The 25,806-nt window shown below is 40.6% G+C and overlaps 1 protein-coding gene across 4 annotated transcripts in view; it reads right to left on the minus strand.

Moving 5' to 3' along the window:
• LOC137313417 (NEDD4-like E3 ubiquitin-protein ligase WWP1) overlaps positions 1-25,806 on the minus strand; it is a 177,438-nt gene that overhangs the window by 55,821 nt on the left and 95,811 nt on the right. For all 4 annotated transcript variants that reach the window (XM_067979523.1, XM_067979522.1, XM_067979521.1 and 1 more), the window contains exons 7-13: positions 19,554-19,732; positions 13,329-13,752; positions 9,086-9,181; positions 8,824-8,998; positions 8,189-8,243; positions 7,473-7,557; positions 2,197-2,325 (exon numbers count right to left, since the gene is read on the minus strand). In XM_067979523.1, the coding sequence (XP_067835624.1) occupies positions 2,197-2,325; positions 7,473-7,557; positions 8,189-8,243; positions 8,824-8,998; positions 9,086-9,181; positions 13,329-13,752; positions 19,554-19,732 (1,143 nt within the window). The remainder of the gene's footprint in view (positions 1-2,196; positions 2,326-7,472; positions 7,558-8,188; positions 8,244-8,823; positions 8,999-9,085; positions 9,182-13,328; positions 13,753-19,553; positions 19,733-25,806) is intronic.

Here is a 25,806-nt window from a genome sequence, read left to right on the forward strand (position 1 = left end):
GGACACAAAAGATTAACTGTTTTATACCTAGAATCGCAATTGGAATAATTCTCTTCTAGTCAGCAACAAAAAGATGGTCTACCTCGTAAGGTTTTCATTCTTCGAATCAGCACTTGCCACATACTGCTGAAGTGGACTGATATTGGGTTTAAGATTAAATTATGTAAGGAACACATTCTCTTTGAAGATATTTTGTGATGTGGTGACATCACAATATCGGAAGTGCTCCCATGTGACTAACCCTGTTCCCAAGCAGAACAGGACCGATGGGCCAAATGGCCTCCTTCTGTGCCGTAACTTTCGATGATTCTAGGACCATTCCTTTCCTAGAAAATCATTTTGATTTTGCCTGAGTCTGAAAAGGAGAGGTAATATGACAAGGAAAGGCCTTGCAAGAAATTCAGACTCCAGCCATTAGATGGATCTGCCACAAGGTATTGTCAAAATGTAATGTTTGGTGAAAGCATATGAATTATTCTAGGTAGCTGCTTTGCATATGCCGTCAATTGAAACTGGTTTCAGAGCTGCCCACAAAGCATGGTCCTTCAACTCCATAGGTTCCTCCCAGATAGAAGCAATGGAGAATAACCTTCATTAGCCACTTGGCAAGCTATTGTTTAAAGACAGGCTTATGAAATACCATAGGGCCATAAAAAATGATTTGCTGATGTGATTGAGGGAGGGACTAACCATGATCTCAATAATATGCTCCATGGGTGTCTACACAAATGTACCTCTCCAACTCCAACTTGTGAGATGTAGGATAGATGGAAGGGATCACAATTTCGTAACCCAAACGAAATTGATACTACTAGTGGCAGAAAACCCAAATGTAATCAGAATGCCAGATCAGGAAAGCTGATCAACAACCAGTGGCTAGATCTCACTAACCTACTGTGAGGAACGAAAGCCACCAACAGTGGAGTTTTCTATGATAAGTATTTTAGATCACAGGGACCAAGAAGTTTGAAAGGAGGATTCTTCAATTTATGCAAGGCCAAACTCAAGTCCCAAGGAAGTCTGCCTGAAATAAAGATGTTCTCCTGCTGAAACTGATTCAGGGGTATCATAAAAGACCAAAACAGCATCTATGGAGCAGTTTCAGCCGCAATTTAAAAAAAAGTTTCATATATTCTAGAATAAATGAGACAGAAGATTAATACCCCTGCAGGAACACTACTGTACATTTTTTATTCCATTTCAGGCTAAAAGCCAAATTGGTTAATAATATTTGGGCAGCTAATAGTAAATGCACTATGGCCAGTATAGTGGCTTGGTCCAGTAGATATTCTCTCTTAACAGCCAAGCTTTCAAACTGAAATTGAAAGAGTGTGGACATAGGATCTGAACTGATAGTTGAGAGGCCTCTCATGCGTAGTAGTGAAATCAGGCAGGCAATGTTTAAAACCAGGATGTCCAAAAACCCCAATGTGCAAAGCTGACAAGAGTTCACCAGAATAACCTTCATTCCCTCTGGTCTGATCATGTATAATACCCTGCATATTAGGGAGAAATGACAGAAAACATATACATGGACATTTGTTTCAGGAAAAGACCAAACAGCACCCACAGTGAATTGCCAGTCTTCGAACAGGAATGCAAGAGTGAGTGACTGGGTAACCCAACTCCAGAATAGGATTTGGAGCACTACCAGCCAACAGTTGGACAGGGAAGAGGGTCAGAGATCAAATGATCAACTTCCAGCCCTGCTATAGGACAAAAGAAAATGTTCAAAGTCAGTTTGTAAGATCTGCTGAGAGGGGCGGTAAGGGCCTACTTAAGATGAATGTTGACCAAGCTCAGAGTAAATCTTGGCCCGCATCAGTGAAAGGGTTGACCAAAATAAAATGTTACTTCGCCCACTAACAGGGACAGTGTGGCATTTTAAATTTTTAAAATTATTTTCTTTGTTATGATTGAAAATTAAGTTAAAGAAAGTTGAGATTTGCTGTAATGGTTACTCTCTACATTCATTTGCTGACTGTAAAATAAAGCAGTAACACCTCTAAGAAATTATATTCAGCAGTGTATTTAAATATTAAATTGATTTAAGAAAAATAAATTTGGAAAAATCTAATTTATTTTGCTTAACACGCAAGGGTAAGAAAAAAAAGACTGTTAAAATGATAATTGGAGCATGGCTGCAATACACAAAGCTATTTAATTCCTTCCAGTTTGTTCAAGAACACAACTTACACTGATGATTTGCCCGTGCGAGGATCTTGAAAGGTGGTTGTTCGTGTGTTGTGATCAACAAAGTATCGGACACCTTCCCTCGTATATCGAATTTCCCAGCCTTCTGGAAGTGGATCTTCATTCTGCAAGCTGCACAGATGATGAAGCATGGAAATATGGAATTAAAATGACAATCCGAAAAGGTGTAGAATGGACAAGGTGGAAGTCTGCAATCATTCACAATATAAAATAAAAACACAAGCCAAACTGCACTTTATAAAAAAAACACAAAAGTGCAGTGAAAGACGTAGAAAACTGTTTTTTTTTTAAATATCATTTTGTAAATTGTATATGAAGCTGAAATTTCTTGGACAGCTCCTTTGGCCCACCTAAAGAAATCATAGGAAATCTAGAATGTGAAACACTCTAGAAACACTTATGTTGGACATAAGAATGAAGCTTCTGATCATTGATATGCAGTGCAGCAGGCTGGAAGGAATTCGGCATAGTTTTGCTATTACAGTTCTGTCTGAGTTTAATTTTAATCAAGAGCTAGCTTAAAAATCCTTAAAATAATTTCATTTAGAATTTTTGCTGAAGTTACTTACATTACCACTGATTTCAATAAAATTGTGAAATTATTTAGCTTTAGTAGTTATCCAGTGCCATCATTCATACCAACCAGCTATTTATCATAATAAGCTATTTCACAAGATAAACTTTAATTCCATTTTAGTTCATCCATCCAAAAAAGAAAAACCTACATTCCCTCCTCACATCACTTAATAAGTTCTTGAATGGCTAAGATTTTCACTACTCTTTCTAGAAGTCAATTCCAAATGTTGATCAGCCGTGTGAAGAAATTCTTGCTGGCATCAATACCAAATTTCTCTTCATAACTTTGAACATATGTCCCCATGATCCACAGTCATCATTTACTTTGAAATAACACTCTAAATTTCCCTTTTCTATACCATTTAATATCTAGGTCTCATTCAGGCATGTTCTTTTGAGGATGAAGAATTCCAGTTTCCATAATCTATTCTCATTAACTTAGCCTTCCGATCCTGAGCAGCCTCATGGTTTTAACTATACTACCTCCAGGGTTTGAAAGTTTCCCTTATGACTAGGTGAACAAAATTGAACAGTACTCAAGCTGTGGCTTGATCAGAACAATACAGTTTTAGCATAACCTCCTCTGATTTGTACCGATTGCCAATATAGTTCAGCATTTTGTTTACTTTATTATTTGCTGCTCCACTATACCTCAACATGCCAGCATGCCCAGATTTCTTTCAACCTCAACTTGAGCTATTTCTCCCTGTTCATATGTAATTATGTTGTCCATTTTTTCTTTTAATATGTAATACCCTACACCTGTATTAAATTTCATCTGCCAATAGTTCTGCCCATTTACAAATTTTACTGGAACTCTTTTTTGCAGGTCCCTTGTTTCTATACACCCATTTTCATCCTTCCACTAGTTTGGTATCATCTGCAAACTTATCCACTTTTCATCAAGTTTCTTGAGTCTCCTTCCCCACAGCACCCACTTATTAGTAGTCAATGCTTCCTTTCCACTATCAGCCACTTTCTTAAACCCATCTCCCCAGCCGCCTCCAACAAAAAGTATGAGCAACTCATGGGCTTCTTTGTCATTAAAATTGAGACCATCCATTCAGCTGCCTCTGATGCTTCCAGCCCTTTCCCTTGCTCATTAAGTGAAACCTCCCCTCAGGTTCATCCCTGCCCTAGCCCTGAACTCACAGCTTTCTCTAATTTTTCTCCAATCTTCACTCTTGCCCTCTCTGAGCTCACCTGTATCCATGAGACCCACCTCCTGTTCCTGGTGACCCCATTCCCAATAAACTGCTGACCAACTGGCCCCTATGCTGGCTGACATCGTAAATGGTTCCCACTCTTCAGGCACTGTCTCTCTCCCTTTCAAAACTGCAATCACCACCCTCTTCCTCCTCAGATAAACATCTTAGACCCCTCTGCCCTTGCAAATTACAATCCCACCTCCTACCTCCCTTTCCTCTCCAAAATTCTCCCAAATCTGTACCATCTTTCCTGCAACTCCATGTTTGAATTTATCCAATTATAGGAACAGGAGCAGGCCATTCAGCCCCTCGAGCCTGTTCCGCCATTCAATGAGATCATGACTGTTCTGTAACCTAACTCCATCCACCCGCCTTGGCTCCATATCCCTTAATACTCTTGGCTAGCAAAAATCTGTCTATTTCAGATTTAAAATTATTAATTGAGCTAGCATCTATTGCTTTTTGTGAGAGAGTGTTCCACACTTCTACCACCCTTTGCATGAAGAAGTGTTTCCTAACTTCTCTCCTGAGTGGCCTGGCTCTGATTTTAAAGTTATTAACGACTTTATTAACGACTTAGATGAAGGTATAGAAAGTCTCATATCTAAGTTTGCCAATGACACAAAGATTGGTGGCATTGTAAGCAGTGTAGATGAAAACATAAAATTACAAAGCGATATTGATAGATTAGGTGAATGGGCAAAACTGTGGCAAATGGAATTCAATGTAGGCAAATGTGAGGTCATCCACTTTGGATCAAAAAAGGATAGAACAGGGTACTTTCTAAATGGTAGAATCATAGAATGATAGAAGTTTATAACATGGAAACAGGCCCTTCGGCCCAACATGTCCATGTCGCCCAGTTTATACCACTAAGCTAGTCCCAATTGCCTGCACTTGGCCCATATCCCTCTCTTCCCATCTTATCCATGTAACTGTCCAAATGCTTTTTAAAAGACAAAATTGTACCCGCCTCTACTACTGCCTCTGGCAGCTCGTTCCAGACACTCACCACCCTTTGAGTGAAAAAATTGCCCCTCTGGACCCTTTTGTATCTCTCCCCTCTCACCTTAAATCTATGCCCCCTCGTTATAGACTCCCCTACCTTTGGGAAAAGATTTTGACTATCTACCTTATCTATGCCCCTCATTATTTTATAGACTTCTATGAGATCACCCCTTAACCTCCTACTCTCCAGGGAAAAAAGTCTCAGTCTATCCAACCTCTCCCTATAAGTCAAACCATCAAGTCCCGGTAGCATCCTAGTAAATCTTTTCTGCACTCTTTCTAGTTTAATAATATCCTTTCTATAATAGGGTGACCAGAACTGTACACAGTATTCCAAGTGTGGCCTTACTAATGTCTTGTACAACTTCAACAAGACATCCCAACTCCTGTATTCAATGTTCTGACCAATGAAACCAAGCATGCCGAATGCCTTCTTCACCACCCTATCTACCTGTGACTCCACTTTCAAGGAGCTATGAACCTGTACTCCCAGATCTCTTTGTTCTATAACTCTCCCCAACGCCCTACCATTAACGGAGTAGGTCCTGGCCCGAAGTTAAAAACAGTGGATGTCCAAAGGGACTTAGGGGTTCAGGTACATAGATCAGTGTCATGAACAGGTGCAGAAAATAATCAAGGCGGCTAATGGAATGCATGGCCTTTATATCTAGAGGACTACAGTACAAGGGGGCAGAAGTTATGCTGCAGCTATGCAAAACCCTGGTTACACCGCACCTGGAGTACTGTGAGCAGTTCTGGGCACCGCACCTTCGGAAGAAAATATTGGCCTCGGAGGGAGTGCAGTGTAGGTTTACTAGAATGATACCATGATACCCGGACTTCAAGGGTTAAGTTACGAGGAGAGATTACACAAATTGGGGTTGTATTCTCTAGAGTTTCGAAGGTTAAGGGGTGATCTGATCGAAGTTTATAAGATATTAAGGGGAACAGATAGGGTGGATAGAGCGAAACTATTTCCGCTGGTTGGGGATTTTAGGAGTAGGGGGCACAGTCTAAAAATTAGAGCCAGACCTTTCAGGAGTGAGATTAGAAAACATTTCTACACACAAAGGGTGGTAGAAGTTTGGAACTCTCTTCCGCAAATGGCAATTGATACTAACTCAATTGCTAAATTTAAATCTGAGATAGATAGCTTTTTGGCAACCAAAGGTATTAAGGGATATGGGCCAAAGGCAGGTATATGGAGTTAGATCACAGATCAGCCATGATCTTATCAAATGGCGGAGCAGGCACGAGGGGCTGAATGGCCTACTCCTGTTCCTATGTTCCTAGACTCCCTCACCAGCAGAAAAAGTTTCTCTCTACCTGCCCTATCAATTCCTTTCAAAATCCCAAAAACCTCAATCAAATCACCTCTTAAGCTTCTATATTCCAGGGAATACAAGCCTAGTTTATGTGACCTCGCCTCTTAATCTAACCCTTGGAGCCTTGATAACATTCTGGTGAATCTGCGCTGCACTCCTTCCAAGGTCAACAGTACTCCAGATGTGGTCTAACCGGAGCTTTGTATAGCTTTAGAAAAACTTCCCCCCCTTTATATTCTAGCCCTCTAGTTATAAAATTCCATAAACCTTTCAAATTGGTGTTCCTGTCCCACAAAGTGATACACAGAAGCAAAAGGAAAGAAAGAGAGAAGCAAGAAACATAAAGTGAGAGGTCACGCCCTCCTAATATCTCCTTCTTTGGCTTGGCATCTATTTATTTCTGATTCCATTGCTGTTGTTTCTTTCAGCCAATTTCTTTTCCATTTCCAGATTTCATCTTGAATTCCCACATAGCTTATATATAAAACTTTCATGAAAAAAGTTGCCAAAGACTTGTTGGAAGTCTAAATACTTCATGTGATAAGGTTTGCCATCGTCTATTTGATATGCCACCTCCTCAAAAATATCAATGAGGTTGGTCTGATAGAATCTCTCCCAAAGCTATGTCGACTGCTATTTATTAGGTTATCATACAGATTATCCTCAATTTGCTTCTAATAATGGTTTCCATTATTTATTTGTCATTGTTAACACAAATGAATCTGTGGTTTTCTAGATTTTGGTTTATTTCAGTGATTAGCATTGCTTATCACAATACAACAGTGAATTCACTTATCCACCCCCACAAATCATCTCTGAATGAACACCATGAGAAATCAGCTAGTTATCTACTGTTTTTGTCAACATAAGTTGGTTTTGTGTGATATAATAAGTCAGAAATTGACAAGCCACTGTAATTATTGGACATTCCGTACCATTTTAGATATTCACTCTAATAACACTTTAAAGTAAGAACACAACACATGCCTACTCCTCTTGAAAAATTCAGATGATGTGCCAAAAACCTCCATGCAGGCATACAGGGAATTATATAGCAATTTATTGAGTGCATTATTGCTTCAATTGGGCTATAGGGATCCACATATTTACTTGGCACTGGGTTTCCTTACTGAACACTTACCCTTGTGTTCTTGGATCCTCCCACTGTGTGGTCTTTGTATTATGATTCACAAAGTAAACTCTATCATTTGCATCTACCCTCCTTTCTGTTGCAGAGAGAAGACAAAGAATGGGTTAGATATTTTTTCATTTCTCACTTCAACATATCCTCCTTCAAGGTACACTGAGGTAGGGTGGGGGGAAAATGGTCCCAAAGTTGCATTCTGTACAATTTGACCAATTCTGTTGCTCTTAAATCTCTCCCTCTTCCACTAAACCAAGTATCACAATGGAGAACTTGTGAAATTTATCACGTGGTAACCAGATTAAAATCTTAAAAATGCATGGTTTAAGTCTGCTTTTCATGAACTCATCAACCTAAAGTTTACCAGGTGGCTATAAAATGTTTATGCGCATGCACTTCTTGTCAAATAATTTTGCATTAGTGTGTGAAAAGAGTGAGGTACATTAGTCAAGTCTGTCAAAACTGACTAGCAATTTTGTTATTTATCCAGTTAAACTTCAACATGGTATAAATACATCTTTATACCCAATATAAATGCACCATTACTAATTTTAGTGAAGTGCCATGTATAGTGTTTTTTTAAGCAAAGAAAGTGAGACAAATCATAGTTTCTCCAATTTAGGAGCAGTACTGATGCCCTGAATAATTTATTCAATGTATAGTATTTCTTAAACAGTGAGGCACGACGTCTACAAAAATGATGACAAACGTACCCCAGCCAGGTGGTAAAGGGCCAAGAGGATCATTTTCTGCTGACAACATCGAGGCCTGTTGAAAATAATATTGATTTTAGTACTTTGCTATCAAACAATGTACATTACAATGCGTAAGATGAAGCATCAGCATCACTAACCTCCTCCTGTTCAAGTGCCCCCTGTTTTTCAGCCTAGGTCAATGTTGCTCTGTAACCATCTACCATGATTGGCACAAAGGAAACCCACATTGAGTCACCCTCTAATTTTCTCTGCAGGGAAGCATGTTGCTTGTAATCACCTGGCTGTGTTGCAGAATTCATTGCCAGGGCAACAGCAGGTGTGAATCTGACTTCCACTAGTAAGCAGCACAGTGTACAAGACACTCTTTTGACAACTCCATTACATGTTGTAAATTTAAGCTTCTAACCGTAAAAAAAACTTGCTGCCAGTATTACTTATATTCTTTGGCACTGTAGGAAGGGAAGCAAACAATTCTGGCTATAGGACAGGAACAGTTATTAACCGAGAATATAGTTACCATAGACAATACTATAGAATATCAATTACTAGCAGGAAATATTTGTGTAAATGAATTTTTTTTTGCTGGCATGCTGTGTAGACTAAAGTGGGAAACAAAATGAAGCAATAACTACCGAATAGAGGTATCGTTGGTTGAATTGCTGCATAGCTCCCTGTAGCTGATTCCGTTGAGACTGCCATTGTTCAAAATTCCTGACTGATTCCATTGTTGGCCGTTGCCATGTTGTTGTCCTGGTGTTATGATCTACATAGTACACCCTGCCTCTATCATCCACCCGTCTTTCCCAACTAGGAGACAAAGCACGGTTTAAGAATATAACTCAGAACCTTTCACAAACAAGGACATATAAACAATTCAATTCCAATATCACTCACCCTGGTGGCAAAGGCTGTGGTCTCTCCCATGTTGTAGTTCTTGTGTTGTGATCAACATAATATGTTCTACCATGAGGATCCTTCCTCTGCTCCCACCTTCAGAAAGTGGAATTAATTTAAGAGTAGTTTTTATTCAAATAGTTTACAAAATCACAAACAGCACACAACTAGGAGATAAAAAGGGCAATGGAATGTGCGTCTTAGTGAACAGTAACAGGACTAAATGGATAGCTCTTTCAGACAGCTAAGCACAATAGATCAAATGGGCCCTTATATGCTATAAAATTCCATAACTGCAATTTGTACATTATATTTTTTATAAGGGGCAAAGAAGGGAGGAATTTTTGAAGTGTGTTCAGAAGAACTTTCTTGACCAGTACGTTTCCAGCCCGATGAGGAAAGAGGCATTGCTGAATTTGGTTTTGGGGAATGAGGCGGGCCAAGTGTCAGTGGGGGAACATTTAGAGAACAGCGATCACAGTATAAGGTTTAGAATAGCTATGGAAAAGGACATGGAGCACTCTCGAGTAAAAATACCCAATTGGAGGAGGGCCAATTTCAGTGGGTGAGAATAGATCTGGCCCGGGTAAATTGGAATCAAAGACTGGCAGGCAAAACTGTAATTGTACATTGAGCGGCCTTTAAGGAAGTGATGGTTCGGTACAGTCCAGGTACATTCCCATGAGGGGGAAAGCAGGGCAACTAAAGCCAGAGCTCCCTGGATGACAAAAGAGATAGAGAGCAAGGTGAAGCAGAAAAAAGTATGACAGACGTTAGGTTAATAACACAAGTGAAAACCAGACTGAATACAGAAAGTTCAGAGGGGGAGTGAAAAAGGAAATAAGAGGGGCAAAGAGAGATTATGAGAATAGACCAGAGGCCACAAGAAATGGAATCCAAAAGTCTTCTACAGGCATGTAAACAGTAAACGGGTAGTACGGGGAGGGGTGGGGCCAATTAGGGACCAAAAAGGAAATCTACTTATGAAGGCAGAGGCATGGCCGAGGTACTAAATTAATACTTTGCATCTGTCTTTTACCAAGGAAGAAGATGCTGAGATACTCGATGGGCTAAAAATTGATAAAGAGGAGGTACCGGAAAGGCTTGCTGTACTTAAAGTAGATAAGTCACCCGGTCCAGATGGGATGCATCTTAGGTTGCTGAGGGAAGTAAGGGTGGAAATTGCAGAGGTACTGGCCATAATCTTCCAAACATCCTTAGATACAAGGGTGGTGCCAGAGGACTGGAGAATTACGAATGTTACACACTTGTTCAAAAAAAGGTGTAAGGATAAACCCAGCAACTACAGGCCAGTCAGTTTAACCTCGGCGGTGGGTAAACTTTTAGAAACGGTAATCCGTGACAGAATAAGCATCACTTGGACAGTTGTGGATTGATTAGGGAAAGACAGCACAGATTTGTTAAAGGCAAATTGTGTTTAATTAACTTGGTGGAGTTTTATGCTGAGGTAACAGAGAGGGTACATGAGGGCAATGCAGTTGATGTGGTGTACATGGACTTTCAAAAGGCATTTGATAAAGTGCCACATAATTGGCTTGTCAACAAGGTTGAAGCCCATGGAATAAAAGGGGCAGTAGCAGCATGGATACAGAATTGGCAAAGTAACAGGAGACAGAGTAATGGTGAACGGTTGTTTTTCGGACTGGAGGGAGGTGTACAGTAGTGTTCCCCAGGGGTCGGTACTAGGACCCTGCTTTTCTTGATATATATTAATGACTTGGACTTGGGTGTACAGGCCACAATTTCAAAATTTGCAGATGACACAAAACTTGGAAATGTAGTGAACGTTGAGGAGGATAGTGATAGACTTCAAGAGCATATAGACAGGCTGGTGGCATGGACAGACACGTGGCAGATGAAATTTCACGCAGAAAAATGTGAGGTGATACATTTCGGTTGGAAGAATGAGGAGAAGCCATATAAACTAAAGAGCACAATTCTAAAAGGGGTACAGGAACAGAGAGATCAGGATGGTATATGTGCACAAATCGTTGAAGGTGGCAGAGCAGGTTGAGAAAGTGGTTAAAAAGGCATAGGGGATCCTGGCATTAGAGGCAATAGAGGCATTGAGTAGAAAAGCAAGGAAGTCATGATGAACCTTTATAAAACACTGGTTCGGCCACAACTGGAGTATTGTGTCCAGTTCTGGGCACTGGACTTTAGAAAAGATGCGAAGGCCTTAGAGAGGGTGCAGAAGAGATTTAATAGAATGCTTCCAGGGATGAGGGACTTTAGTTACGTGGATAGACTGGAGAAGCTGGGGTTGTTCTCCTTGGAATAGAGATGATTACGAGGAGATTTGATAGACGTATTCAAAATCATGAAGGGTCTAGACAGAGTAGATAGAAAGAAACCGTTCCCATTGCCAGAAGGGTCAAGAACCAGAGGACATAGATTTAAGGTGATTGGCAAAAGAACCAAAGCTGATATGAGGAAAAACTTTTTTTTACACAGCAAGTGGTTAGGATCTGGAATGCACTGCCAGAGGAGTTGGTTGAGGCAGATTCAATCGTGGCTTTCAAAAGGTAACTGGAGAAGTAATTGAAAGGAAAAAATTTGTAGGGCTCTGGGGATAGGGTGGGAGAGTGGGACTAGCTAGATTGCTCTTGCATAGAGCCGGCACGAATTCGATGGGCCAAATGGCCTCCTTCCGTGCTGTAACCTTTCTATGATTCTATATCTTCTCCCATCTCCCCGTTTTTAGGTCTCTTGCACTATTATTTTTCAGTCATTTAGCAGGTGACTTACTCCCAAGACTCTGCCAGTACTGATGTTCATTAAAGGGGCAAAAATAAAGCAGCTTATGTGGATTGTCCTTCAATTTCCTCCCTTTGTTTCTGGGAAAAAAAAAGCCTTCACTCAGTAATTCCCCAGTGACAAGCTTAAGATCAAGGATTTGGGCCCAAACTCACATCTTCCTTCAAAAATGTACCCCATCAACTTCATTGGAACAATTACAAAATGTATGTTACTTTAGATAACTTACCAGCTTTGTGTTCTTTAAAGCAGCAGTGCTGCAACAATACTGTTTCAGATTTCTACAAACCGTCATAAATTTACAATTCTCAATATTCATCTTTGATTTAACAGCAAACATTACTGGTACAAATTAAGTTTACAACAACAATTTACACTTATACAGTGCCTTTAACATAGTAAAATATTCCAAGGTGCATCATGGGGAGATGGAGGGAAATGGATACTGAGCAGAAGAGTTAGGGAAGGTGACCCATATATAAATTCTATATACTTATTTTAAAAATACAAAGGTCTACCAAAATTCAGCAGAACTTTCAATCCAGATTATCAAACCATACACATTACTAGTCTTCAACGTTGTACAAATTAAGATAAGTATACTGTGGCGATATTGGTACTGAATCAAAAACAAATTGGGAGCAGGTAAAAGTTTTTTATATGTAAGATATATGCATATTTATGGATATTGTTTTAAATAAACTATACCCAAACCTCAGATTATTGGTTAAATATAATCCTAAATCGAGTGAACCACACACCAAGCAGTTTCCAGGTTCACTTCCTGGTTCTTGCTGAGTTTGCCAAATTCAATCAAGTGGCAGTTCGAGTAGCACAACCGGCTACACGGGGAAACAAACACACAGAGGCAGGGTTCCTATATTTAATTGCTATCCAGTGAGCCCTACAGGAACTATACCTGTAGATACAAAATGTGCATGCTGAATACTCATTCTCCAGACTAACACATAAATACCATTCCAACCACCCTAGCACAAATCACCACCTTGAGAGGTGTTGTAAAAGGGGGGGGGGTGGTGGTGGAATCAGAGAAAATATAAAATACAAGAGCCCTTGTCACAGTACGCAAGCATCGGTTAGGAGTAAAGACACTCTGAACCAAGGATTACGGAGAAACTACACCTATTACAAATTGTAAAAATTTTGTACAAGTTTTAAAAAGTTCATGTATTCTGAGTTCAAACTATTTACGGCTCTGTGAATCTAATTCTGTTTTATAATTTCCTCCATCATAAATTTTATTTATTTTGGAAAATATGATCCACACATTTTGAAAGCAATGGATAATTCAGAAGTGTCAACTAGCTCATGTTACTGTTTAATAAAACTAATTTTAAGACAAAAGTATTAAATTTGGATAAGTTTGTTCCATTAGGCTCCAATCCTGTGACTATACTTCTAATGCTAATAGTCAAACAAAGTTAGTCAGTGTTCATGTACGTACCCAGCTGGCAATGGTTCTGTGCTAATGCTGTTTGGCTGCTGTCCAACAGCTCCAGCAGATGTATTTGAAGTTGAATGTCTAGGTTTTCCACTGTCTGCCCCTGTATTGCTTCTGGCAGCAGAGTCCGTAGCTGTGGCTGCTGAAGGAGCATCAGCAGTTGCACCAGTAGATGTGCTTGTTGCTGAAGTTGTGCTATTGGCTGCAGCAGCTGTAGTTGTTTCTGTTGAACTTGCTGCAGACATGGAAGGTAAAGTAGTACTAGTAGTAATAATAGTAGTAGTAGTGCAAACCATGGGGGTGGAAGTCTCTGTAGATTCTGTTATAACTCCACTGGCAGATGTCATAGTCACAGTTATCGTTGGTGAGGATGACGATGACGTTGATGGTGGTGGTGGTGGTGATGGTGGTGTTGGTTCTCCATTTACTAGAACAGAAATAAGTAAAATGTTTACAAATTAGACCACTACCTATGCATAATCCTGAATTAACTGTGTGCATTAAAGTTGGACTTTTCAATTTGTGTTTTGGAATCTGCCATAACCACCAATATTTGCGTTGTTTCTGCAAAGTGTTAAAAATGTTAACATTCATATATTTAAAAAAATGCATCTTGCCCACTCCTCCTATTTGTCAATTCCTGTGTCACAACATGTCACACTTGGGTAGCGATGCCTGCGTATAATATCTAGAATTACTTTTGATTGGATATTTCTGTACTTACCATTACTTCTTTCTATACACACAACTAATTACCTTTCAGGCATCCCAAAACTAGACGCTGCAGCTCCAAGGTTCATCTTCCTCATTTATTTTTCTAGATGACAGTTCAGGAAGGTACAAGGAGGTTCTATTTTTAAATTTTTCAAACTTCAATTTTTAACTTTTAAAACATACATTTTTGGGCATCTCCGACTGCTCCCCCCCATCTTCTGCCCCAGGTATCCTATCTCCTGCCACCAGGCCAGATGTACCCCTCTCCCAGGTCTGCAGCATTCCATCCCATTTCATCTCATAAGAACATAAGAAACGTAAGAAATAGGAGCAGGTGTAGGCCACACGGCCTGTCGAGCCTGCTCCGCCATTCAATAAGATCATGGCTGATCTACCTCAACTCCACTTTTCCGCTCTATCCCCATTCCCTCTCTCTCGCTGGTAGCCAAGCTGCTTTCTCCCTACCCCTCAGCCATTGCCCAATCTTCGCCAGTTTCATATGCACTTTACTTTTCAAACTTCACGCTGCATGGTCATAATCTTCGATGAGTTGACAAGCACTTCAGTTTTCAAAGCATTGTGAATGCTTCTAATATATTTGCCATAAATTATAAGCTCTTAAAGGGAAGAGTGACAATGTGAAAGAGCACAGGGATTAGGCAACAATGACGATGCACCGGATGTGGTCTGTGACCTTCAGTAACTCCCTTTACAAGCTCCAGCACAACACCCACAAACTCCCACCAAATCAAAAGGAGAAAAAATTTTAGACAAAAACACGAGAGAGTGAAGCAAGGAAGAGAAAGCAACCTGACGACGGCAAAGATGGGGAAGGGAGGCACCCATACCTTCCAACTTATCGCCACAGGAAATCCACAAGTTAAATATTTGCTGGGGTATGTATAAAAAGGCAATGCACAGAGAGATGTGGGTTGGTTGTACATTTGTATGAAATGAAACCCAGTAAAGATCTAATTGTTGTCGCCTCCCAAGTCCATACCTATTTTCCACAATTCCATATCTGAATCTTTCCAACCAGATATCCATCCCTGCTACAGCACCAAAATGGCCCTAATCAAAGTCACAAATTACATCCTCTGTAACTGCATGACTCCTCATCTCTTCAACTTCTCCGCAGTCTTTAACACGGTTGACCCCACCATCCTACTTCAACGCCTCTCCTCTGTTGTCTAGCTTAGTGGGATTGCCCTTGCTTGGTTCCACTGTTACCTATCTGATTGTTGCCACAGCATCTCCTGCGATGGCTTCCTTTCCCACACTGCACTATTACCTCAGGAGTCCCCCAAGGATCTGTCTTTGCTCCCCTCCTCTTCATCGTGCTTCCCCTTAGCGACATAATCCGATGACATAGCATCAGGTTGCATATGTACACTGACAATACAAAGCTCTACCTTTCCACCACCTCTCTTGACCCTGTCACTGCCTGTGTCGTTAGGGTTAGAGTGACTGAGCATTTGGACAAAGATGAGCTGATCAGAGAGAGCCAGCTTGAATTTGTAATGGGTAAGTCACTTCTAACAAACCTATTTGAATTTTTTGAGGAGTTAACTAATGTGGTGGATAAGGGAGTGTCCATGGATATTATTTATGTGGACTTCCAGAAGGCATTCGATAAGGTTCCACATAAGAGACTGTTAACAAAAATGAGAGTGCATGGAATTAGAGGCGACCTATTAGCTTGGATAGGGAATTGGCTAGGAGGTGAGAGATAAAGAGTAGGGATAATTGGTATGTACTCAAATTGGCAGGATGTGACTAGTGGTGTCCCCCAAGGATCTGTACTGGGGTCACAATGATCCACTATATTTATAAATGACTTGGATGAAGGAATAGAAAACCATGTATCTAAGTTTGCTGACGACACTAAGTTAGGTGGCACAGTAAATAGTGTAGTTAGGAGCAGAAAGTTACAATGGGACACTGATAGATTAAGTGAGTGGGCAAAACTGTGACAGATAAGAGTTCAATGTGGGAAAGTGTGAGGTCATCCGCTTTGGACCTAAGAAAGATAGATGAGAGTATTTTCTAAATGATGAGAAGCTAGGAACTGTGAATGAGCAGACAGATTTAGGGGTCCATGCACAGAAATCACTAAAAGCTAGTGGACAGGTACAAAAAATAATTTAAAAGGCTAATGGGAATGTTGGCCTTTATCTCAAGAAAGCTGGAATACAAAGGGGTGGAAATTATGTTACAGCTGTACCGAGCTCTGATGAGACCCCATCTGGAGTACTGTATTCAGTTTTGGGCACCTGTCCATCCAAAGGAGTTCCTGTATATCATTAACTGTGTCTTCAGCATCTGCGTTCAGTTCTGGGCACCGCACCTCAGGAAGGATATATTTGCCTTGGAGGGGGTGTGGCAGAGATTCACCAGGATGATACCGGGGCTAAAAGGATTAAATTATGAGGATATGTTGCATAGGCTAGGCTTGTACCGCCTTGAATATAGAAGATTAAATGGTGATCTAATTGAAGTTTTTAAGATGATCAAAGGATTTGATAGGGTAGATAGAGAGAAACTATTTCCCCTGGTGGGGGAATCCAGAACAAGGGGGCGTAACCTTAAAATTAGCACTAGGCCATTCAGGGTTGATGTCAGAAAACACTTCTTCACACAAATGGTAGTGGAAATCTAGAACTCCTCGCCCCCAAAAAGCTGTTGAGACTATGTCAATTGAAAATATCAAAACTGAGATTAATAGATTTTTGTTAGACAGGGTTACAGAACCAAGGCGGGTAGATGGGTTAATATACTGATCAGCCATGATCTAATTGAATGGCGGAACAGGCTCGAGGGGCTGAATGGCCTACTCATGTTCCTATGTTCTTTCCTACGTTGTCAGACTGCGTATCTGATATCCAGTCTTGGTTGAGCCGCAATTCCCTCCAGTTAAACCCGGATAAGGCTGAAGCCATTTGTCTTCGTCTCCTGCAACAAACTCTGTATCCTTGCCACTGATTCCATTCCCCTGCCTGACCATCGTATCAGACTGTAAGCAGTCTCAGCGTCCTAATGAACCCTGAGCTGAACTGCTGACCCCCCATCTGCTCTCTGTCACAAAGACCGTCTACTTTCACCTCCATAACAAATGCCTGCCTCCGCCCATCTGCCGCTGATACCCTCATCTACGCCTTTTGTCACCTCCAGACTCAACTATTCCAATGCTCTCCTGACCAGCCTCCCATTCTCCACCCACTGTAAACTTCAGCTCATTCAAAACTCTGCATTTCCTATCGCGCACCAGGCCCCCCTCACCTATCACCCCTGCCCTTGCTGACATAGATGAGTTTGCAGTTCCCAGCTTGCTGTTCCCCTACACTTCAACTTAAAATTCCCATCCTCATGTTTAAATCCCTTCATGGTCTCGCCCCTCCCTAAGATATCAGCCTTATTTCAGAGGTAGCACTCTCGCCTGCTCTTCTTTCAATCGTGCCATGAGATCTTTTACGTCCACCTGAGAGGACACACAAGACCTCGGTTTAACATTTCATTCGAAATACCGCACTTCTGACAGTGCAACATTCCCTTAGTACTGCACGGGAGCGTCAGCCGAGATTACGTATTCAAGTTTCTGGCGTGGAACTTGAACCCCTAACCTTCAGATTTGTATGAGAGGCGGTGGTGCTACCAACTGAGCCAAAGCTGACAAATATCGTTTGCTATGTCCAAGGATCGAAACTGGACCCAATAGGGTCAATTTTAACTCCCTTCACCTGTGGGATTGGGGTCGTAGCACCCCGAAGAGCCCAGACTACATTACTGCCTGCTGCCATTTTACCAAGGGCATCTGCCCGTTTCAGGCGAGAGTCTAATTCTATTATGCAAATAGGACCCTGACATAATTTTGCACGGGGCGTTGAACAACCTAACCAGTGGTCCTTAAAGGGACCGATGAAGGCTGCTCCAAAACCAATTAAGTTTCTAGTTTTTGAAAGATTATTAGTTGGGTCAGGATGTATAATGAATGCTTCTCCTGGCACCACCCCTCCCACCCCCTTCCACCACCTTGCAAATAAAACTACCAACTCAGCTCAGCGGAGATGCTGCCAGATTTTTTGACCGCCTCTATTAGCGAGCTGACTATGAGCACGCACAGCTCACTGAACAAGTGTAAATGGGGCCTGGCCCTCATGCCAATCACACCCCCTGCTACCTGCTCAGGGTTAAAATCGGCCCTGATACTCCAAGTGCAAATGTACCAAATCCTCCTACACTCTTAAGTATAGTGCTCGATGGTCCTAGTATTAAGAACCTAAAATCCATTTGCCTTCCTAAAAGCTACCTCACACTGCTTGTGCATCCTTAATGACTTATCAACTATTACCCTCATGTTTCTTTCTTGATCCATTACTTTTATAGCCTGCATGGTATAAACTGCCCCAGAGTTTCCCAACCCTAAATATATTACAATGCTCTTTTCCACATTGAAGGGCATTTGTTACACATGGGCCCATTCCCTGAGCTTATCTAAATCAGCCTGCAATCTATTGATTTGGACTGAATTACTAACTCCTGTGCACAATTTGTCATATGCAAATTTATGAAGTTACATTAATGTTCTCATCCAACTCGTGAATGAAAATTATGAATTGCAATGGTCCCTACGTGGGGCCTTGTGTACTAGGGGGAGTTATTTTGAATTTACAAGGAAGTTATCAAATTAAATAAATAATTACTTATATTTGGGGTCTTTCAATGGAGTTATCCTCCAAATAATATCGATCACCTCTTCTACATCTGGATCTGGTTGTGTTTTGGTTCCACAGTGTGTTTAGCATTCTGGATTTTAAACTTAAATTATGTGAACATAAAACACTTCAACTTGACCAAATGCTCACTTAAATGCATTGGGATCAAACTATTATGCGTCTTGCTGCATGCAAGAAGTAAGTTGAATGAAGAATTAAGGGTTGACACATAATCCACACTGGAGTAATAACATAAAACAAAGATTTCATAAATTAAATAGAGATTTTATAAATTACATACTTTATTAAGTTACAGTCATTCAGAGCATGCTAGATCTGCTAAGTATCAGCCTTGACACAGTGGTAACACTCTCTACTCAGTCAGAAGTTTGTGGGTGCATGTCCCACTCCAGAGACTTGAGCATAAAATCTAGGTTGACACTCCAGTGCAATAGTGAGGGAGTGCTGCACTGTCAAAGGTGCCATCTTTCAGCTATGACATTAAACCATCTGCCCTCTCAGGTGGATGTAAAAGATCCCATGCCACTATTTCAAAGAAGAGTTGGGGAGTTCTCCCTGGTGTCCTGGCCAATATTTATCCCTCAACTAACATCACTATAACAGATTATCTTTATCACATTGCTGTCTGTGGGACCTTGCTGTGGGCAGATTAGCTGCTGCATTTCCTACATTACAACAGTGATGACACTTCAAAAGTACTTAATTGGCTGGAAAGCGCTTTGGGGCGTCATAAATGAAAGTTTCTCTCTAGACACTCATGAAACCACCTACAAATTCTTACCAGTACTGCTGGCAGCTTGAGTAGCAGAGCTTTTTGGCACCGTTGTACTTTTAGGCCTGGCAGCTACATGACAGGGAGAACGACTGCTCTCTCCATTCATTACCGGAGAACTGGCTGCGGACTGCCGTGAAGAACTTGTTGATGGACTATCCGCACAGTTGGAAGTTTCTGTGTTGGATCTTTAAAAAAAAATATTTCAAGTTAACAAACTAGAAGCAGCCACAAATCTCACTGTTGCTCAATAAAACTCCTATTCAAATTATGCTTCAGACATCATTCTTCTTCAGTGAAGAGTAAAATCTCTTCCATTGTATACACTCGACTTTTATCTCCTCTGCCAATTTTCTCCCTTCCTGAAGATGTTACTCTGTGTACAGTTCCATTATATGTGATATCCACCCAAGGGAAGTGACCACAGCCAAGTCCAATCCTGTCCTCACCCAACATCCACACACATGCACTTCCAGCAGGGTGACTCAATACCGACCAACATTGGGAACTATTGCCAATTTTCCCCTTCCTGACACAGGAACCTGTAACCAATTATAGTGCCACCATGGCTGTGGTCAGCTAACTCAGCACATCCAGAGTGTGGATCATTCCTGCGACCTTCCTTGGTCTGCATGGATCACCAACTAGAGCCAGAGGCACCTCTATACATTCATTCAATATTCTCATATTGCCTGGAGAAATAGAATACATTATCCACGAACAGATATTGCATGGTGTTGCTCACTGTGAGCTGGTGGATACACTATTTTTTTTTAAGAACAGTAGCAGTGATTATGCCACGTAAAAGATAATGTCACGACCAACTGATTTACAGTGCCTGAATGTCAAATTCCATTTTTATTCAATCATATTTTTAGGATTTGTCCAGGTGCTTTGGGCATTGAATTACACAATTCTTGGAGAGAGCCTTTGGCTTAGTGGTAACATTCCAGCCTCTGTGCCAGAAGGTGCAGGGTTCGAACCCCGCTCCAGACCGCCCTGGCATCCAGCAGGATACTCATGTCCGGTTGGTTGTGGGAGCCAACCACCCTATCAGTTGGTATAAAGATGGTTACAGCCATAGAAGAAACATTCACGTCGCAGCCTGTCAGACTGTTAATCAGCCTATCACACTATTCTGCAAGGGAAGCACGTGAAGATATGAAAACAATCATGTAAATGTATTCCTTTATTTTTGTATTTTATTTTTATTCCATACCAATTTTAAAGCAGAGAATACACGGTAAGTAAAATGCACCAATTTGAGGTAGATAACTGGTATTTAGCAGTTCTGGGGAAGGGGAATAGGGCTTTGGTAGCACTGGGCACTGGTTCTGGGATTTGGCAGACTGGGATGGGGGTCTTGCATTTTGACAACATAGAACACAAAACAAAAGCTACAACAGGTGTGTAATAAGTCAATCGCTCACACACACACACACACACACCACCTCTGATATTTTTTAAAAAGTCAATATAAAATTTTGCCCTAATAAAACTTTTGAAATCTGTTCTCTAAATTATCTTCAAATAATTCTGAAAAACAACATGGCAGAAATTGCTAGAAGCTAACGAAAAATATTATAACAGCTCAACTACCGAATGATACCAATTCATCCCAGGACTTCAACTGCACAATCTGAATTCAGTTAACTAGGTTACAGGTCTTGGCAAAAATGTCAAATCCATGCCCAAGCTTTTGGGAGAGGCTAAAGCCTTCAATGAAAAACTGTAATGAAGTTATTAAAATATATGAAAGATGATTCATAAATTTAAATCAGGTTATTGTGAAATTATAATTTTTTGAATTTTTTAATGTTCCTTAAAACCTTATTTTGGACATTTGCAATTTCAGGGAAATGGCAGAATTTTTTTTTGCAACAAGCTTTTTGAAGGATTCGATGCTTTCATCAACAAACCATATTGGCAAAATATTTATATATGGTTTTCCTTTATAAAATGTAGACATGTTTAAAATAGGGTTTTCCCTTTATGAATGTTTATATAGGCAGTTTCGATTGCAAATGTTGACATATATATTGACATAAAAATCTTTACAGGAAGTAATGCTTGTGGTCAACCTTTTATAAAATATTATGCTGCATCATAAAATAAAAACGATAATGGATGGTTGTAAAGACATATGTGGTTCCTCATTTGTTTTAAAGAAGGTAAAAGAACAGTTGCTAATGTTCAAATTTAAAATATAATACCATAAATTCTCAATTAAAGGATCTGTATATAAAATCTACAGTCCTCTCCCTCCTTAGTCCCTCCAAGCTCAGTCCCACCATTTCTATTTCAAAAAACACCCACAGCCCACCTGGCGCTAGTCATGTCTGCCTTCCTCACTCACCTGTGCTTAGTTTTGCTCCAAAAGTCATCTGTCCTTAACCCATCTTATTGGGAAACTGGCAATCTGCTCTTAAAGCATAGGTTAGGGGCTTAAGCCGAGTAATAGCATGTTTAAAAGCAGAATGCCAGTTTCCTGGTGAAGACAGAACTGGCATGGGATAAGCTGAGATCCAATGATTTTTGAAGTGTGACTGAGAGCAGAGAGCTAAAATAGGGAGACAGGACTGGCAGTGGGCGGGCTGCAGATGATTTTTGGAATTGGAGTAAGACTAAACAAGAAAGGGAGACGGGTTTCCTTTGAGGCTTCTATGGGTGATAGGGTGGATCAGATGCGGGCAAGGAAGTGAAGCTTCTTGGTGAAGATAGGACTGGCACAGGGCAAGCTGCAAGTAGTTTTTGCAGTGGGACTGAGCATGGTTGGGTGAGGGAGGGAGGGAGGCTTTCCTCAGACTGTTGCAGGTGATAGGGTGGGTTAGGAGCAGGACTGGCCAGTGGTTGGCAAGGGAGCAAGGATATGTGGACGGTGATAGGCCTGAGGCTTTCATTTCAGACTGCTGTGGGTGATAGGATGGGTCAGCAAACTGGTCTTATAGGTACAATAGGTATGTGGGATAGGGTGCATATGATAGGGAAGGCTTAGATAAAGGAGACATCCTAGAAGCAATGTGGAAAATTAGAAGTGGGGGGAAATAGGGGGCTACAATGGGGTAGAAGCGAGTGAATAATCTGCAGGGGGTGACGGATATGTATGTGGGATTGAGGCACTGAGAATCACATGAGGTATTGGGGTGAGGGTTAGGTGGACTCAATTTTCCGTGGCATGTCATTGGAGGGGTAGGGAGGGTTAAAGTTCTTGGGTTAAACTGGGATATGCTGGGTGAAGGGCGTGGAGACAGTAGTGGGGGCAGCAGATACGGATGTGGGGAAAGGGGAGGTGATAAAAGATGGGAAGGAAGCTATGGTAGGTAATCATAGGGTAGGTGAGGTTAGGTAGCGTCTCGTTTCACACCCTTAGGGAGAATAACTGAGAAATTGGGACGGAAGACTCCGTCAGGTGATCAGGAAGCATCAGGGGAGCAAGGAATTCACCAGATAGTTCAAAGGGGTAGGGAAAGAATAAGTGGGTGGGAAGGGCTACTGGCAACGTGAAAGAGTACCAGACATGGTGGGTTCAAGGGAGAACAGGGAAGCAAGGCGATGCAAAGCAAGCAGCTGAGGGTTACAGGCAGAACTTCCCTTGCATCCAACTCTGGAAAATATGCTCTGCAGCCTTTAAGTGCTCCCTTTCACATCACTTATAAGAAAAGAAAAGCAGAGAAAGAAGCAGAAAGTACAGAGATAGAATCTAAAAAGAGTTATGAAGAGTGATGCAGAAGTGTAAGAAAGGGAAGTAGAAGAGATAAAAACAGCATCAGGAAGATGACAGAGATAAGTAAGAAAGAAACCATACAGGAAATCTGCTATTAATTTTTAAGTTTGTTCTTCCCGTTCTGCTCCCCAATTTATTAATTTATTGATCCATTGTTTCCCGCTGCTTTATTAATTTTAAAATTCATTCTCCGATTTGCATCATGCTCCTCAATTTATTGATTCACTGGTGCCTGCTGCCGTATTAATTTAACAATTTTCTCCCCATTTTTGCTTACGGCCCGCTTCCCAACTTTGTTTGTATTAAAACTTTTTTCTATGTGTGATTGCTTCATTTTCCATGTTCATTTGTTGTGTTCCTTATTTGATCTTAATGTATGCAAATATTGTTCTTTGAAATAGATAGGTGGTACTGTAGAACATTTGCTTCCTGATTTGCAGTATAAATAGAAGTGTGACAGTTTTTCAATAGTGTATTATTGTGGTGTGCTTATTACTGGTATGACAAGGGCTGATTGTTGGTGTGTGTTTTGGATAAGCTGTGCTGTAATAATCATCAGTAACCTTTCATTTTTGCAAGTGAGTGGTTTAGTTTTCTTATTGCAATTGCATAGTACCTAACAAAACCAATAACACATTTTACTATAATTTAAGGTCTCCAGTTTATTCTGTTAATTTTTAATCTCCAGGTCACTGTTTTAAGGATTGCTGTCATCACATTCTTTGGGAACAGCGAGAGAAGGCTTTACAGATATTGGGCCAGAACTTGCGCAGAACGGATTGGCAACGATCACTGCAGCTCCTGCAAAGTAAATTTACAAATGTACTTACTGCGGGCTCTGAGGCGTCGACTTGTGTGATTTTGAACTTTTAAAGAATTGTGCGCTATCAACTCAGCCCCTGAACAGAGTAAGTTGATGTGCATGGAAATGTCTGTGAGGATAGAAGACATGCCCACAAAATCTGTCAGACTTCATTCATGGTAAAAAAAAAATATTTTTTTTTAAAGAAGAAATAATTGAATTAAATTAGAGACAGAAGGGAAAAGTAAAAAATGTTTTTTTTAAATCCTTAAAATGTTTCTTTTAAATGACCAAAAACTATTAAAATAAGGAGTAATATGAGACTCCACATTAAAAAAATTTAATTTTTAGTTGTTTTAAAGTCAATAAGACTAACCACGCTTTAAAAACTTAGTTTGGACCTGGTACTTTTAAGCGTACCTTTTGGTGGCGTAATTAGTTACTTTCCAGCTGGGCAGATGAACAAATTTGTGATTTTTTAAATGATTTCAATGATTGTAGCATGCGATGGCCCTTTAATTCGCAGCTGTCAAATCGCCGGCGAACCAACAAGTTCATGACTTCTGCGTTTTAGTGCACATGTGCAAACGCAGGAACTTGCTCCTTCGATTCTCCATTTAAATACGGAGAGCGCTGTTGAGCTCCTCTGTTATTTCGGGAGCAATTTTTGGCCCCTTGACTCCCTGCTTGCAATGCAGCTGTTTACATCTAACTCAGGGCTGTATATATTTATTGCTTTGTTGGATTTTTGTTCTGTTCAAAAGAAAATATTCAGTAAAAATAGTTGTCACCAAAAGCAAATGACTGGTCCTGAGCATTCTTTAAAAAGGCCAAGTATGCAAAATGCAATCCTTATTGGCAGGCATACTTCATGAGAATTCTCCCTGCTTAACAAGAGTGCAGAATTACTGCAATCATTTCCCCTTGAATGATTTCTTCAGCACACTTACAGAGAAACTCTTCAACTAAAAGATTGTTAAAAGTTAAGGATGTAGAACAACATGGGTGCTAAGTACTTTACACTAATAATATTTTACACCATAGTTGTTTTCACTTTTAACCTACAGCCATGAATAAACATGATCATTTATGTACATACCAGCCTAAAAAAAATACTGCCAGTAATGCAATTTTGCAACAGCTGCCAGACTATGACCAATTTAACGGTCTAGGTTTTGCTGTCAAAGTAACGGTGAGGCTAATGGCACACGCCGTTATTTATGCACAAACGGTACAGCAATTTCAGGCAAGGGGCAGATGTGCGAAAACCATTGAAATAAATTGCTTGGCGTAATGTTGCTGCATTTGTGTGATAGATACGAACTAAACTTGCCACAGAAAGTTAAGTCTTGTTCATTCCGGTCTAAATACCCTTTTAACGACAAGAGTTAATTACCGCCAATCAACCTCTCTGGCACTGAAAATTAACTATTACACGTGTGGCGTCTCATTCCTTCAGGTTTTAATTGTTGGAGATTTTAAAAATGTAAAAAAAAATTAAAATTTTACTTTTCCTTTCTGTCTCTTCTTTTCTCTCTCTCTTAATCCAATCTTTCTTTCCCTCTCTTTATTTGTTTCGGTAACTGATTTGACATTGAATTCACCCACACTAATTTACACTTTTTTTCTCAGTCCTTGCGCTTTAATTTCACAATCCTTCAATCTGATTGGTTAAAGAGATACACAGTTGCTTGCCCTGTTCACTGAGGTCCCAGGTACCCGGTTTTCCTCGCTGC

The sequence above is a fragment of the Heptranchias perlo genome, chromosome 3 (genome assembly GCF_035084215.1).
Source record: "Heptranchias perlo isolate sHepPer1 chromosome 3, sHepPer1.hap1, whole genome shotgun sequence".
Lineage (NCBI taxonomy): Eukaryota > Metazoa > Chordata > Chondrichthyes > Hexanchiformes > Hexanchidae > Heptranchias > Heptranchias perlo.